Source organism: Calidris pugnax, unplaced genomic scaffold (genome assembly GCF_001431845.1).
Source record: "Calidris pugnax isolate Ruff unplaced genomic scaffold, ASM143184v1 scaffold70, whole genome shotgun sequence".
Taxonomy (NCBI): Eukaryota; Metazoa; Chordata; class Aves; order Charadriiformes; family Scolopacidae; genus Calidris; species Calidris pugnax.
In genome coordinates, this window is record NW_015090862.1 from 372,878 (window position 1) to 387,450 (window position 14,573).

General features: G+C 57.2%; 1 protein-coding gene across 2 annotated transcripts in view; it reads left to right on the forward strand.

Annotated features, from left to right (window-relative positions):
• Positions 1-13,887, forward strand: part of LINGO1 (leucine rich repeat and Ig domain containing 1) — a 91,313-nt gene extending 77,426 nt beyond the window's left edge. Inside the window, exons 1-2 of one of the 2 annotated variants that reach the window (XM_014944745.1) lie at positions 5,419-5,438; positions 11,649-13,887. In XM_014944745.1, coding sequence (XP_014800231.1) covers positions 11,661-13,502 — 1,842 coding nt within the window. In that variant the 5' untranslated portion in view covers positions 5,419-5,438; positions 11,649-11,660 and the 3' untranslated portion in view covers positions 13,503-13,887. Of the gene's footprint in view, positions 1-5,418; positions 5,439-11,648 lie in introns of those variants that run through there. The other variant, XM_014944744.1, reaches the window with a different exon arrangement.
• The last annotated feature ends 686 nt before the right edge of the window (positions 13,888-14,573 follow it).

The window sequence follows — 14,573 nt, forward strand, 5'->3', positions numbered from 1 at the left end:
TGTCAGCAGTGCTGCGTGGTCTCTGCCCCCCCCTTGGCACGGCAAGCCAGGAGAGAGACAGGTCGCACAGAGGTGGCCGTGTCTGAGCAGGCAGCCTTAATTGTCAGCTTGACCCAGACAATCGAATAAATGTTAATAAATGCCACGGAGGGCCTCATCTCCTCTTTAGCCCAGGCAGGGAGCGTGAGGCTCCCTCCATCCCTGAGAGCAGCAGGTCACGCCGGCTGGCTCGGGGAGGGGGGCACAGCGGGGGGAGAGCCCAGCTTGAGCAGAGACCCCACAGCCCTGGAGATAATGGCCATGATGGGGCAAGACCCGGGGGATTCCCACCTTGTGGGAGCAGCAGTTAGGAGCAGAACCCATTCGCACCATGAGGACGCACAGAGGGTATTGATGTATGGCCAACAGCGTGGCCATGTTTTGGGGAGCCCTGCCATGAGCCCCACCAGCAGCTCAGCCCTCCCTCTGGCCTCACCGACACCTTGGCCACCATGCCCTGCCCTCCATGGCCCCATGCCCCATCCAAACAGCAGCTCCGTTAGCACACGACTCGGCTAGGCCCTCCTCACGGGGGCCAGGGAGCTTGGCTTGGTTTCACTCATTCTCCTGGTTAAGCACAGAAATGGCTTCTGTTTAACCATCCTGCCTGTTTTCTTCCATATTTTTTTTTTCATGTGTCTCTATAAGCCAGTCAGCCTTTCGGTGCCCGTGGCATCCTGCAGTGAACATGTGTCCACACGTGGACATGATTCCCCTGGGCTTCAGAGCTAGGTGTCCCTGGAGGTGTCCTGGTTAGAAGCTAAAGGCTTGGCCCACTGTTGAAGCTCTCATGTCCCTTGTCTCAGGGCTGAGGTCGTGTCCTGAGCTGGGGACAGTCCTGTGGGTGAGCTAGAGGGTCCCTGGAGAGAGTGGGGACGGGGTGAGGAGGTGCAGGGCTGAGCTGTGCATCCCAAGACATGGTTCCTGCAGCCCGACACCATCCGAGTGATGCTCAAATGGCAGAATACCTGCTGGCAGCCACCAGGCTGGGCTGGTCCCCTGCCCTGGGGGACAGAATGGCCACTGGTCCCTGAGGGATGTGCCCATGAGCACCCATTGCTGCCCTTGCTGCTGTGGTGCAGCCCAGCCCCTGCCATCCCACATGGCCCTTGTTCCCTTGGCAGCCCTTGCTCCCCACCACCCCACGTTGCTCTTAGTTATCTCTGTAGGACCCACAATCTTTTTTTTTTTTTTTGGTCGTTTCCTTTCTGTTTCTTCATCAGAATGCAAAACATTAAATATCGCTCTTGTAATTATGGTTAATTTCATAACCAGCACCTTAATTGGATTGGTCTCTGATGGGGAATTCTCGTAGGAGGGAGAAGCAGAAATATTTTGACGTGATCTATTCTTTCAGCTCATTGTTTGGATTTGAGATGTCAAGTGTGAAATGGGAAACAACCGATTTAGACCTTGGAGGCAACCTGGGAGTGGGGAGCAAGGTCTGAGCCCTCCTGGGGGCTCTTCTTACCCTCTGCACAGGCACGTGGGCAAACCTCTCCCTCCCGTACCTGAACCCAGATGTCCCTACTGGTCCTTCAGGCTGGGGAGAGTCAAATGGATATGGTCTGACCCTAAAGACGAGCCTGGTGATGCTGGGAATTGGGCAGGGAAGGGTCCAACGGCATCACCAAACCCGGACACCACCCCCTCTTGCGCCTCAACAAACCAGGTTATTTCAGCACTGCTGCTGAGGGTGGCAAGTCCTGTGGGGGCCCCAGTGGCCCCCCCAGCACTCAGCTGGGGCTGTGCCACGCTGTGGGCGTCCCACGGAGCGTGTCGCGCTGTCGCTTTGGGCTTGAGCTACGATTTGCTCCGGGAAACATGGAATTGCGCTGCCATTAGGTGCTGCCATTAAACTGATTTGTGCTCAGCCTGTTTATCCTTTTCAATGGGAAACGATACAGAAGCTGAACCGAAATGGAAACCCTGGCCTTGCATTTCCGATTTAATTTCTATGCACTGTGTTTCCCCGTGATTGCTTTTGTTCTCACGTACAGCCCCGAGTGCAGGCTCCGTGTTATTATCCACATCACCGGGGAGAAGGAGGAAAGGGCGGAAAGCGTCTCTTTCAGCTCGAGCAAAACACAGCAAACCCTCCCCCCCCCAAAAAAAAGCAGCCCTCCATCCAGGGCAGCGGGGGAACCACTCCATCCCCATCCTTTTTCTTTGTGATCAGCACAGTCACCCGCTGGAAGGCAGAAAAGGCCAGGGAATGGTGCAGCTCCCCACGGGGCGGCTGAGGCTGCCGCGGTGCTGACACCCCGTATCACAGGTGTTAAACCCATTGTGCTTTTTGCCCTTGCTCCAGCTGCTTCGAAGCCCCGGGGCAGCACTGCCCACCCTGCACTGAGCCCTTCCCCAGCACCACGCTGCACCTTCCCAAAGCACCCGGGGCTGAGATTTGCTGGGGCACAGCGCCCGCAGCCAGCACCAGCTGGGCTTGGGGCACCTTTCCTAGTGAAATCAGTGCATGAGATTGCCCTAAAAGCCCCCAGAGGTTCCAGTGATTCATTTTCACCTCTCTACCAGCATTTTTCCTTCTTGCTTCGGTGGTGGGGGGAGAACTGGGGTTTGGGGGCAGTGCCAGGACCCCAGGCCTCAACCAGCATTTTTCCTTCTTGCTTCAGTGGTGGGGTGGAGAAGTGGGGTTTGGGGGCAGTGCCAGGACCCCAGGAGTTCTGTGAGCAGTCCCCATACCTCCAGAGGGCACATGTCTGTGGGGCTGGCAGCAGCCAGAGCCCAAATCTTGGCCAAACCACATCCCGCAGCACCTCCCTGGGCGCAGGGGTTTGGGCTGGGAAGGGGTGATGAGGTGGTGACCCCTCGTCCCCATCTGTGGTGACCCCTGGTCCCCGTCCTGCTGGCACTGCCCGGCCGCCCGCGCCCGCGGTACCTGACTGCAGGACAGGCGGGCTCAGCCGCGGCTCGGCACAGTTTGTTTTTATCTCATCTATTTTATTGTTGAATGAAACAATAACAGCAAATACAGGCCCTGAAGACAAGCCATAAATAATGCAAAAATCAAACAAGCGAGAAAGGGGCAGGGGAGGGGGGGGAGGAAAAAAGAATTATATATGTAAAAGCAGCACAAAGAAAGCCAGGCTGGGAAGAGGAATCTTCACTCCACCTTTGCCATCACTCATGCTTGCTTTGGCTCCCTATTTTCTCCACTTCTCTCTTTCTGGAAATTCCTGCAGCACTAAATTTGTTATTATGTGAACAAAGCTTAATAATAACTGGGGGGGGGGAAGAGAGTGAGAGATCTGGCTTGTGGGAAGGAGTCAGGAAAGGAGGCAGATGGAGAGGACGGGGGCTTTCATCTCTCACAGTGTCCTGAAACACAGCCTTGCCCCTGCCCCAGCCCACCACCCTGCTCTGCCCCTGCATCCCTGTGGGCAGGGACAGCTCTGCCGATGCCACCCAGCGCTTGTGGGGCCGTTGGTCCTGGCAGCAGGGCACACGAGTGCCCTCACTGTCCTGTGTGGCTTCTCCCACCCATGGGCTAGCTCAAAGCCATCTCTGCTGGGCTGGGCTGCCGGCGGCCTCTCACAAAAGGCTTCTGAGGCCACTTATTTTAGGCAGCAGTATAAAAATATCAGGGCCGGTCCTAAAGGGAGGTAAATCAGCAGGTTTCCTTGGAGTCAGCAGAGCTGCCGGGTTTATGTCCTCTGAAGTCCTCTCGCTATTATCCCAAAGGTTTCCAGGGGAAGACGCAGCGCCCCGGAGCAGCCCTTTGTACTGTTCTAGGGATCCTGCACGGGTTGTAGGGGTATTTAAGGGCTGTGGCACGGGAACAGAAGTGGTGCTGTAAGTACGGTCTGAGCTTAAATTAAATGTAAGGGACGTGGCCGGTCCCTGGCAGCAGCGTTGCTCTGTAGCACTACAGGCTCCTGACACGCTGGCTGGTCCCCGCTGGCTGTGGCCGTGCAGCGTTTGGGGACTTTGGTGTGGGGTTGTCACCTTCAAGCGGTGGCAGGGACACAGTGGGGACACAGCGGCTCAGACCCGTGGCTGTTGGAGGGGGGGGTCACACAGCAAAGCTTTGCCAATGTCCCCTCATGGCCCTGTGGAGTGGGGTTGCTCCTGGGGCCAGGATGTGGGGCTGGTTCAGTCTTTGCTCCCATGTTGAGCCAGCCCTGGGTAAAGGAGGGCAGAAGGTGCTGGGGGTGCTCCCCCATCTCTGCTCGGGGCCCTGGTTTTCTGCTCTGGGTGCTGAGCAGAGCTCTGGGGCACTGCAGGGCCATGGGACACCTTTTTGGCAGAGGCTGATGGCTGGAGGGGACGGGATGTCCCCAGGCAGGGAGCGGTGGGGAGGGAGAAACTCGTCTTGGTGCCAGACAGCAGCCCCTGCCAGGCCCTTGGTGGTGCCCCCAGGTGTGGGGCAATTGGGAATTGCCAGGAGTAGCCACTCAGCCTGGCAGGGCTTGCCCACCCCGCTGCTGGGAGGCTGGCACTGGCCACGACACAGGGACCATTCCTGGGGGCTGGTGCCCGGGGTTGGGGCGGTCGGGAAGCCACCGGTCACTTGACCAAGGTGGCCCCATACAGAAACGCCATCTGCTCCTGCTCTGGAGGAAACGTGCTCTGGCAGCGGGGTGACTTTGTACCAGCCGCTCTGATGCTGGATCAGGTGGTGTCCTGCCCCTGACAGAAAGGCAGGGTTCAGCCCGGGCACCGTCCGGCCGTGCTCCAGCCGATTCAGCAGCGCTGCCACGGGGTGCTGAGCCACACAGAGCCACCCTGGCAGAGCCCAGTGGGCAAACCAGCCCCACTGCCTGGGCTGGCCCCCTTTCTCCAGTCCAAAACCCACCCCTGCTGCCCGGGGCAGGGCCCTCAGTGGTGCTGGGGCTGCTCCTGGGGCTGCTCGGAGGAGCGCAGAAGGTGTTTGGGTACCTTCAAGCCCATTCTCAGGAAAAACCAATCCCTCTGGTGTGACAAGAAGGGGTGGGTGCCAGCCACGGCTGGGCTGTGCTGGGAGGTGAAGGCAGTTTTCTCCCTGTGTGAGGAGGAGTGGGGACAGTGGCCTGAGCTCTTGGCAGCTGGCAGTGCCCTGCTCTCCCCAAAGCGCCTTTGCAGGTGCCACCTCGGGGATGGCCGTGTCCCGTGACTCCTTGCTGGCCCATGGGCACGTCGAGGCAGAGCACGAGGGGTGACTTCACAATGTCATCGTGACTCTGGCGCCTCTCCCAGAAGACACTCATCCCACAGACCTTTCTTTAACCTCTCTGGTACAAATGTTTCCATAGCCCTAAGAAGAGGATGAGGTTTTTCCATCCTCCTTTCACAGCTACGGACAGGGAAGAACGATCACCTATGGAGACCCTCATGCTCTATTGAAGCTGCCTCTACCCAACACTCCTCATCACTCGAGTGCCTGCTGAGCTGGGTGCCTTCAGGTGAGCACCTAAAGCATCCTGGTGACCCACCCCGTGTCCACAAAGACAGGAATCTCAAGGAGATGCACCAAAATAAAGAAATAAAAAGAAGCCCCATTCAACAAGCTGGTGCACATTCTTCCCGGCCTCCCAACGTGGGTCATTCTCCTGCTGATCCAGCCCGAAAAGTCTCTGGCACTGGAGTCCCAAGGCTGACCCAATCTTCTCCCAGCAAAACCAGCTCTGCTGCTTTTTGTTTCACAAGCAGAAGAAAAGGCAGCCTCCTCCCATCTTGCCCACCATGGGAAGCGTTGAACCACCAACTGGCAGTGGCTGCGGTGGGGTAGCTCTTGTCCTGGCCACCCCGGTCAATGAGTAGGGGAGCGGGGCTGGCTCCGGGCCTGAGCTCCATGGTGTGCTGCACCCTTTACACTCCTCATTTATCTCTTGCTAGCTCAGGGCTTTACGCCCCCGGCATCCACAGCTGCCTTTGCAATTACTTATTGATCACTTGTCAGGATGTTTTCTTTGCTGATGGGGCACTGAAGCATGTGCAGCCAAAGAGAGAGAAAAGACATGAAAAAAACCACGCAGGAGCAAAGGTGTGAGGAGGGCGAGCGGCTCCTGCACAGATGTGAGCGCAGCAAGAAACAGCCTCAGCAAAAACTGCTCTGAGCTTCAGCGTCCTGCAGAGGATCTCCTTCCCCTTGCCCTGCTCCAATAACCTGCCTGCCGAGCCTGAAAACCGCTCTCCAGGTTGGCTCTGGGCCATTGCTGGTTGTCCCTCCACCCTACGTATCTGTCCCTGCGTGGGGTCAAGCAGAGCCACAGCCCAGGGCGAAACCAGTGGGTGGCTGAACCCAAGCTCCCCCTTCCAGCCTCCCAGCCCACCTCTTTCCTCCCTTGTGCATCCCCCTCCCCTTCCTTCTGCTCTTCTCACCCTTTGGCTTGGTGCTTGCCTGACTTGGTCCCCTGCAGCGCTGGGGGCACCAGGTTTTGGGTGGCAGAGCCCATTGCCATGAGGACAACGCCGTGGGGCAGGGCAGTCCCGCGGGTGGCTGCTGGGGGGTATCTGGTGCCAGGCAGGCGGTGGCAGTGCCGGAAGGGGATTTGCATCTTAAATAGTTCTTCATGCTCTTTTACAGCCTCAGAGCAACTGCCAGAGCAGATCAGGTTGCAGCACACCTATTCCAGGCTCCCTCCGTGGAGCAGCTGAAAGCAGATACTTCGGAAAGCCAAGCAAAAGCTCCCTCTGGAGAGTCACACTTTCCTGGGGGTGAGGGGGAGCCGGTGACCTGGGCAGCTTGGGGGGGCTGGGGGTGGTCTCCTCTCTGGCCAATTTGCCACGGTTCATTGCCTTGCAACGACTCACTCGTGTGTCCCCACCACCCTGAACGAGGCACAGCATCCAGCTCAGCTTCTGCCCGTTTCTCCCCCACTTCCCACACCCTCCTGTGCTGCTTCTGGGGGATTTGGGGCCAGGACAGGACACAGGGAAGTCCTTTGCACTGCAGCCCTTTGGTTTTGTGTCCTTCCTTAACACCCATGCATTAGTGAAGGCCCAGGAGAATTGTGGCAGGAGCTTTCCATCACCCAGCTTTCTTTTTATTCATATGAAGCAGTATGGTCCCCTCTACGGTGTGTGCTCCAGCCCCTGCTCCCACCCATCCCAGAGGAGAGCAGCTACTACCAACCCCTGCACTCTGGGGACTGGGTGGGAAGAGAGGAAGAGGAGGATGAGGATAGAGCAGGTGGAGTGGGGAGGAGGGAGGGACAGACCAAGAGGGCCCACAAATGCGCGCTGGACAGAGGGGGAATGATGGAGAGGGAAGGAAATGGGCAGGAACGTGTTCGGCAAATTAAAGCTGCTCCCTTTGTTTTGCTGCTTTGCAGATAGCTCCAGGAACACTTAGTGCAGAGCCTGGGGTCTGGATAAGCAACTCTTTTAGCAGCAGGAAAGGTTGTTAAATATTTATTTGTAAACCTGGAGTCTTTATCTCTAAAATGTAGTCAAGTTCAATAAAATTTGATTTAGCTGGAGCGGCTTAGAGGAGACGAGAGCGCTGACTCCTAGCGCTGTGTCTCGGAGGCTTCATGCAGAGCTGGCCGGCCAGAGATGGGGGTGAGCCCCCCAGGTGACCCCCCCCTTGTCCTGTAGCCCAGTGTGGGTGCCCGGTGCTGCTGGGATCAGGCTCTCTCCTGTGTGCCCCACGGCACCGCAGCAAGGTCGGCTCCGGCAGGGATGGGGGGGGGTGGGACGTGCTTCCCTGGTTCTGCTGAGCCCCCGGAGCACTGTGGGCCCCCCTGGGGACATGGCTGGCTTCATCCTAAATTGCCTGTTGTCATTTGATGCTCTCCAAAGCATCTGGTTCAAGGGTGACCGTCTCCCGCGCTGTAATTTATGGCTGCCAGGTGGGGGTTGTAGCTGACGCGGGGATTTTTGCCGCTCGCTCGCCGTCAGCGCAGCGGAGCAGACGGAGCACTCGGTGCCGAGGAGCACCAGCCCAGCCCTGGCTGCCGGGCACCCCGGTGGGGTGCTGAGCAGAGGACAGCCCGGGGTGACAGTGGGGGGCACGGCCAGGCGTGTGGACCCCCCTTTGGGACAAGAGAGGCGGTGGCAGCCTCAGGAGCAGACCCAGGTGCCCAGGCTGGGCTCCCTCCTGGGTTTGGTTTCCCCGGGGTTGTTCTTTGTGCACCAGGGCAGCCTGTGCCCGTCATGAGGGGGTGAACCCCCACACTTGCCAGCTCCAGCCCCACAGGCCACATTTCCAGGCACAGGCCCAGAATAGCATCTTTCCTCCCAGCACTGTTCCTAGCTGGAGACACTCAGCAGGTCCTGCTGCATTTAGCACTGAGGCCCTGGCACTCCAGTGCCCATCTGCTCCTCTCGGGGCGAGTCTGGCAGCTTCCCCTGGGCTGGGGTTGTACTTTGGAGCCCTCGTCCCCAGGCATCAGGGTGGCGAGGACGGGTCAGTGGATGCCACAGCTTTGGGCACAATTTTTGCTTTGGTTTGTACTGGTTTGCTCAGTGCCTGGAGGCTGTGAGTCCGGCAGCTGCTCCTTTCTTATCGATTCTTCCTTTTTATGTGAGAAATGAGAGCCACGCTCCTGCCAGAGGGCTGCAGCTCTCGCTGGGCTGGCCTGGCCTGTGAATCACAGCCGGGCAGCCTGATCCTGCCTGGCAGCTCCTGCTGGGGCACCTTTCACCCCTCTTCCTCCTCGGAGTAAGTCTGGGAGGGCTTCAATTTTTGGAAAGCCCTTGGTGGAACTTTGTCTGAGCCACCTCCTAGTTTCTTGCAATTGGCAATTGTTGAGAATGGCCACTGCCATCTCTACCTGGTGGCACCAAGCCCTGTCCCCAGAGCCACCCAAGCCCATCTGAGGTACCCACAGCCCCAGTGCTGGGCACCGTGGCACCCTGTGGTGACAGACACAGAAAGGCCAGCCCTGACTTGGGGCTGAGGTTTGCTGATGCCCCGCAAGTCCAGCTGCTGGTGGGGAGGGAAGGGAGGGGAAGGGGGGGACATGTGACAGTCACTGTAAAGCCACACGCGGGTTGTTGACCTCAGCACACATGAAAAAGAAAAAAAAAAATCACAATTTGACTCATTTTTAGAAGGGCACTTCTTAATATCCACCTCACCTTGAAGCGCGAATATTCGTCTCTGAAACAGTCAGAGGTAAATGGGAACCAGAAGTGATTTAAAGCTCATCTTAGCCCAGAATTTTTCAGCTTATTCATTGTCTTTCTCCCAAAGCTCGTCTGTGGCTCTGGCTATTAAGATTACAGATGTTTTTGTCAGGGATTGTATTTATCACGGATTTAAATTTAGCTGAGAACTAATAACACGTGAGGTGTGTCTAGACTTTAGTTCTACACAGGCGGGCTTGCCTCGCCCCTAACGCCACGCAGAGTGGCCTTGGTCCTTTGTCACCTCTGCCCAGACCAGCACAGGGCAAGCAGCTGGGAGCCAGATGTGTGGGCACAAGCCTCTGCCCACATCTGGGAGGACGGGGGAGCTGTGTGTGGGGCTCCATGGAGGGATTCAGCTCTTCCCTTCCACCCCGCATGGAGCTGCACGCACGGACAGAGCTGAAATTTCAGCACAAACCACATCCAAATAAGGCCGGCTGCCTGGCACTCTAATGAGCTGCAGCCTTTTCAGCCCTGGTATAATTAAGCCCCTCAGACTGTGTTTTGTTTTGCACGCAGTGTTTTGCTTTCTTTGATGGCTTTCTCAGCGTGGCTGTGAGGAGCGGGAATTGGTTTCAGAGCGGCACGGGCCAAGGGAGGCTGCGAGCGAGCCGGCACGCGATGGCAGCCCTGGGAGCAGTGATGCCACCAGCACCTCCCTGCCCATGGGGAGAGGTGGTGAGGGTGGTGTGGGGACCCCCTGGCAGCCCAGCATCATAGACTGCTTAGAGTTGGAAGGGGCCTTAAAGATCATCTAGTTCCAATCCCTTGCCTTGGGTAGGGACACCTCCCACCGGAGCAGGTTGCTCAAAGTCCCATCCAGCCTGGCATGAGCCTGGGGAGCAAATCCAGGTGCAGCCCTTCACCCAAGAGCCCCCGGGCACCAGCATGTCCCTCCAGTGGGTCCCAGCCCTGGCATCACAAGGGTGATGGCAGCCCCAGTTGTATCTGTACGGCTGCCCAGCACGGTCAGCACTAGGGAGGTGATGACACGGGAGATGATGGATTGTAAATACCCGGCAAATGGCTCTTTGCAGCCTGGCCCAGGCCCAGGCCAACCCACTGGAAATGTCTCCAGCGGACTGGGACGTGCTGGCCCAAGGCCAGGGAAAGGGAGCTTGGCGATGCTGCCAGGGGAGCCGTGCCGGATCAGCTCCTGGCATCGCACCCCTTCACTTGGGGGGTGATGGGCTTCGGGTGGTCCCCAGCGACCAGCCCCACGGCAGAAGCAGCAGGGAAAGGGGCAGGAGGAGGGCAGTGAGCTGGGACAAACCCATGGGAGAACTTCTGTAGGGACTCCGGGACCTCACAGCCAGGCCTCCTGGTGGTTTCCGAGATGGTGCTGGTGGACATCATCTTTCATCCTTGCATCTTGAAAGGAAATTTTGAATAATTTGAATGTGGTTTTGGGAATAAAAGCTATAGTTGGGTCATGAAATGATGAATATGAACAGAGGCACTGGAAGTAATGCACAGAATGCATACCAGATCCATAAATAGTGCCGGAGCAGGGAAAGTAATGCCCAGGATACATAATGACGGATACAAAGGGGGCCAATGGCAGTAATGTATTGTGTATATTCAGCGATAGCCATAAATAGCATTAGTGGGAGCGATGCAGAGTGTGCACATAACAATAGATATAAACACAGGCCGGAGTCGCTCTATGTCTAATATGCAATATTAATATGATTTGATTCCTCATAATGGCTCGAACAACAAGGAAATAAATGCAACCGAGGCAGCGCTTGCCAAGGGGCCAGGGGGGTTCTGGGCCAGACTGTAACCTCGAGTGGGTCTCCCAGCCCTCCCCAGGGAAGGCAGTAGGAGGCCGGGCATTACCCGGTGGAGACTGGGCAGCCCCCTGGACCCCCCCTGGCCCTCACATCGGGCCATGGCTCTCCCTAGACAGATACACTGGCTGGTGGCTGTTTCTCAGAGAGGAAGGGTGCGGGTCTGCACCTCGTGGGCAGGTATGGTGGGAGGCAAGGGACTTACCCTGGGGGGGGACACCCCAAACCCAGGCTGCTGCGGAGACCCGGGGAGCACGGAGGCAGGGGACCAGTCCCCATGGAGCTGTCACCATTGCTCCCCACTCAGACACCCCGCTGACCCCCAGGTGGGGTTCCCCGAGATGCTCCATCCCACGCTCAGCTCCTCTGCATTTGCAAAAGCAGCCTTTAGATTCAGGCTCCCATCTATAGGGAACTGAATAATTTCAAGAGCTTAAAATAGGATGTAGATAGATGTGTTTAGTATTAAATTATTATTTTTTTTAAGAAGCCGAGGAAGCGAGATCTGTCTGACACGGATTCCTCAAGGCTTTCCACTCACAGTCTGTGCACGTTCAGTCATCAAACGGGAAGTTGGGGGCTGGGGAGGAGAGATGGGGAGGAAAATGAGAACCCCTGCTCTGCCTCAACGGTGCCTTTCGCCTTAACGTCAGCTCTACTGGGACGATAAACCTTTTGCTGTGGTCGTGCCCGTCGTTTTTCTCACCTCCACCTTGCTCTTTCTGTCCCCCGTGTCACCTGCAGGTGAGAGATAGGATGGTAGCTGGGGAGGCGAGTATGCGCAGCCCAATCCTGGCCTGCTGGCAGCCGATTCTCCTCCTGATGCTGGGATCCATCCTGTCCGGCTCCGCCACGGGCTGCCCGCCGCGCTGCGAGTGCTCTGCCCAGGAGCGCGCCGTCCTGTGCCACCGCAAGCGATTTATGGTCGTGCCGGAGGGGATCCCGACCGAGACCAGGCTGCTGGACTTGGGCAAGAACCGCATCAAGACGCTCAACCAGGATGAATTCGCCAACTACCCTCACCTGGAGGAGCTGGAGCTCAACGAGAACATTATCAGTGCCATTGAACCTGGGGCTTTCAACAACCTCTTCAACCTCAGGACGCTGGGGCTCAGGAGTAACAGACTCAAGCTGATCCCCTTGGGGGTGTTTACCGGACTCAGCAACCTTACCAAGCTAGACATTAGTGAGAACAAAATTGTCATCCTCCTAGACTACATGTTCCAGGACTTGTACAACCTGAAGTCTTTGGAGGTGGGGGACAACGACCTCGTCTACATCTCCCACCGGGCCTTCAGCGGCCTCAACAGCCTGGAACAGCTGACCCTGGAGAAATGCAACCTGACCTCCATCCCCACGGAGGCCCTGTCTCACCTTCATGGCTTGATCGTGCTGCGGCTGCGCCATCTGAACATCAACACCATCCGAGATTACTCATTCAAGAGGCTCTACCGCCTCAAGGTCCTCGAGATCTCACACTGGCCCTACCTGGATACTATGACGTCCAACTGCCTCTACGGGTTGAACCTGACCTCCTTGTCCATCACCCACTGCAACCTGACGTCCATCCCGTATGTGTCGGTGAGGCACTTGGTTTACCTCCGGTTCCTGAACCTGTCCTACAACCCCATTGTCACCATCGAGGGCTCCATGCTCCATGACCTGCTCAGGCTGCAGGAGATCCAGTTGGTGGGAGGGCAGCTCACCACGGTCGAGCCCTTCGCCTTCCGCGGCCTCAATTACCTGCGCATCCTGAACGTGTCGGGGAATTTGCTGACCACCCTGGAGGAGTCGGCCTTCCACTCGGTGGGCAACCTGGAGACGCTCATCCTCGACAACAACCCCTTAGCCTGCGACTGTCGGTTGCTCTGGGTTTTCCGGCGGCGATGGAGGTTGAACTTCAACAAGCAGCAGCCCACCTGCTCCACCCCCGAGTTCGTCCAGGGCAAGGAGTTCAAAGACTTCCCCGACGTCCTACTGCCCAACTACTTCACCTGCCGCCGAGCACGGATACGGGACCGCAAACCTCAGCAGATCTTCGTGGACGAAGGCCACACGGTCCATTTTGTCTGCCGGGCAGATGGGGACCCGCCCCCCGCCATCATGTGGCTCTCTCCCCGGAAGCACCTCATCTCTACCAAAACCAACGGGCGGCTCACTGTCTTCCCTGACGGCACGCTGGAGGTGCGCTACGCCCAGATCCAGGACAACGGCACCTACCTATGCATCGCCAGCAACGCGGGTGGCAACGACACCATGCTGGCCCACCTGCACGTGCGCAGCTACTCCCCAGACTGGCCCCACCAGCCCAACAAGACCTTCGCGTTCATCTCCAACCAGCCCAACGAGAGCGATGCCAACAGCACGCGCGCCACCGTGCCTTTCCCCTTTGACATCAAGACTCTCATCATCGCCACCACCATGGGCTTCATCTCCTTCCTGGGCGTCGTCCTCTTCTGTCTGGTGCTCCTCTTCCTGTGGAGCCGGGGGAAAGGCAACACCAAGCACAACATTGAAATCGAGTACGTGCCACGCAAGTCCGACGCCGGCATCAGCTCTGCCGATGCGCCGCGCAAGTTCAACATGAAAATGATTTAACCAGGCAACAATTTGCAAATAATAATGGTGGTGGTTTTTTTTTTTTTAAAAAAAAGAACAAATGAACAACTAAAAAAAAAAAAAATAATTAAAAAACAAACGTTGCTACAAACATACCGACCTCTCTCCTTCCACCACGCCCTCCGCCCCTGTCCGAACCCACTGCACCCGCACTGTCACCACCTCTTCCTCCTCCTCCTCTTCTTTATACCAGGAAAACATTCAGCCGATGTCTTCAGGACTCCTGTGTTTGTAAGAACTTTGTCTGATGGACTCTGATGTCAGATATAACCCTGAGAGGGAAAAACAACAGAGGGGGGGAAAAAAAAAAAAGAAAGAAAAAAGAAATAAAATCAATAAAAAAGTTACGAACTTTCTTCTGTAACTTTGATTTCAATAATTATGGATTTTTATGAAAACTTGAAATAATAAAAAAAACCCTATTTCCTATAGATAGTTGGAATGCAAAATCTTGACTTCTTGATCTGTCCAGTTCTGTATCTCTGGCGAGCGCTCGCCTTCTCGCCTCGGAGGCGTTTTCCAGCCGCCTCACTCAGAACAGCCCCAGGGCAGAGCCAGTCTCCTGATGCCACCAAGGGCACACGCACCCCAAAAGGCGCTTCCTGGGGTGCCCGAGCAGCACCCAGAGGAGTTTGACTTTTTCATTTCCCGAGGACTGGTTGTGGTTTTGTTCCCCATCCCACCCTCGGATGCCGGGGCTGCAGCGGTGCCCGGCGGGGCGGTTTGCCTGCCCTCTGCGTGGGGACGAGGACACGCAGCCCCGTGGCAGGGCTGGCAGCAGCTGGCCATGCCCGTGGTCCCCAGGCTTTGCCCAGGCGGTGCTGGCATCGAGACCAGGGGTACCCAGGTGTCCCCCCACCTCTTTACCTGGGGAGAGGACTCTCTGCCGGCCATTGCCAGCCCCACAGTGGTGTCTCCTCTCCGATGGGGGACAAGCTCGTGCGATGGACATCAGTCCCTGCAGGCAGCACGGGCGGGCAGTGCCCTGCCTGGCCCTGCCCACCCCCAGGCCCAGGGCACCCCCAGCTCCAGCGCTGGTCCCCACTTGCC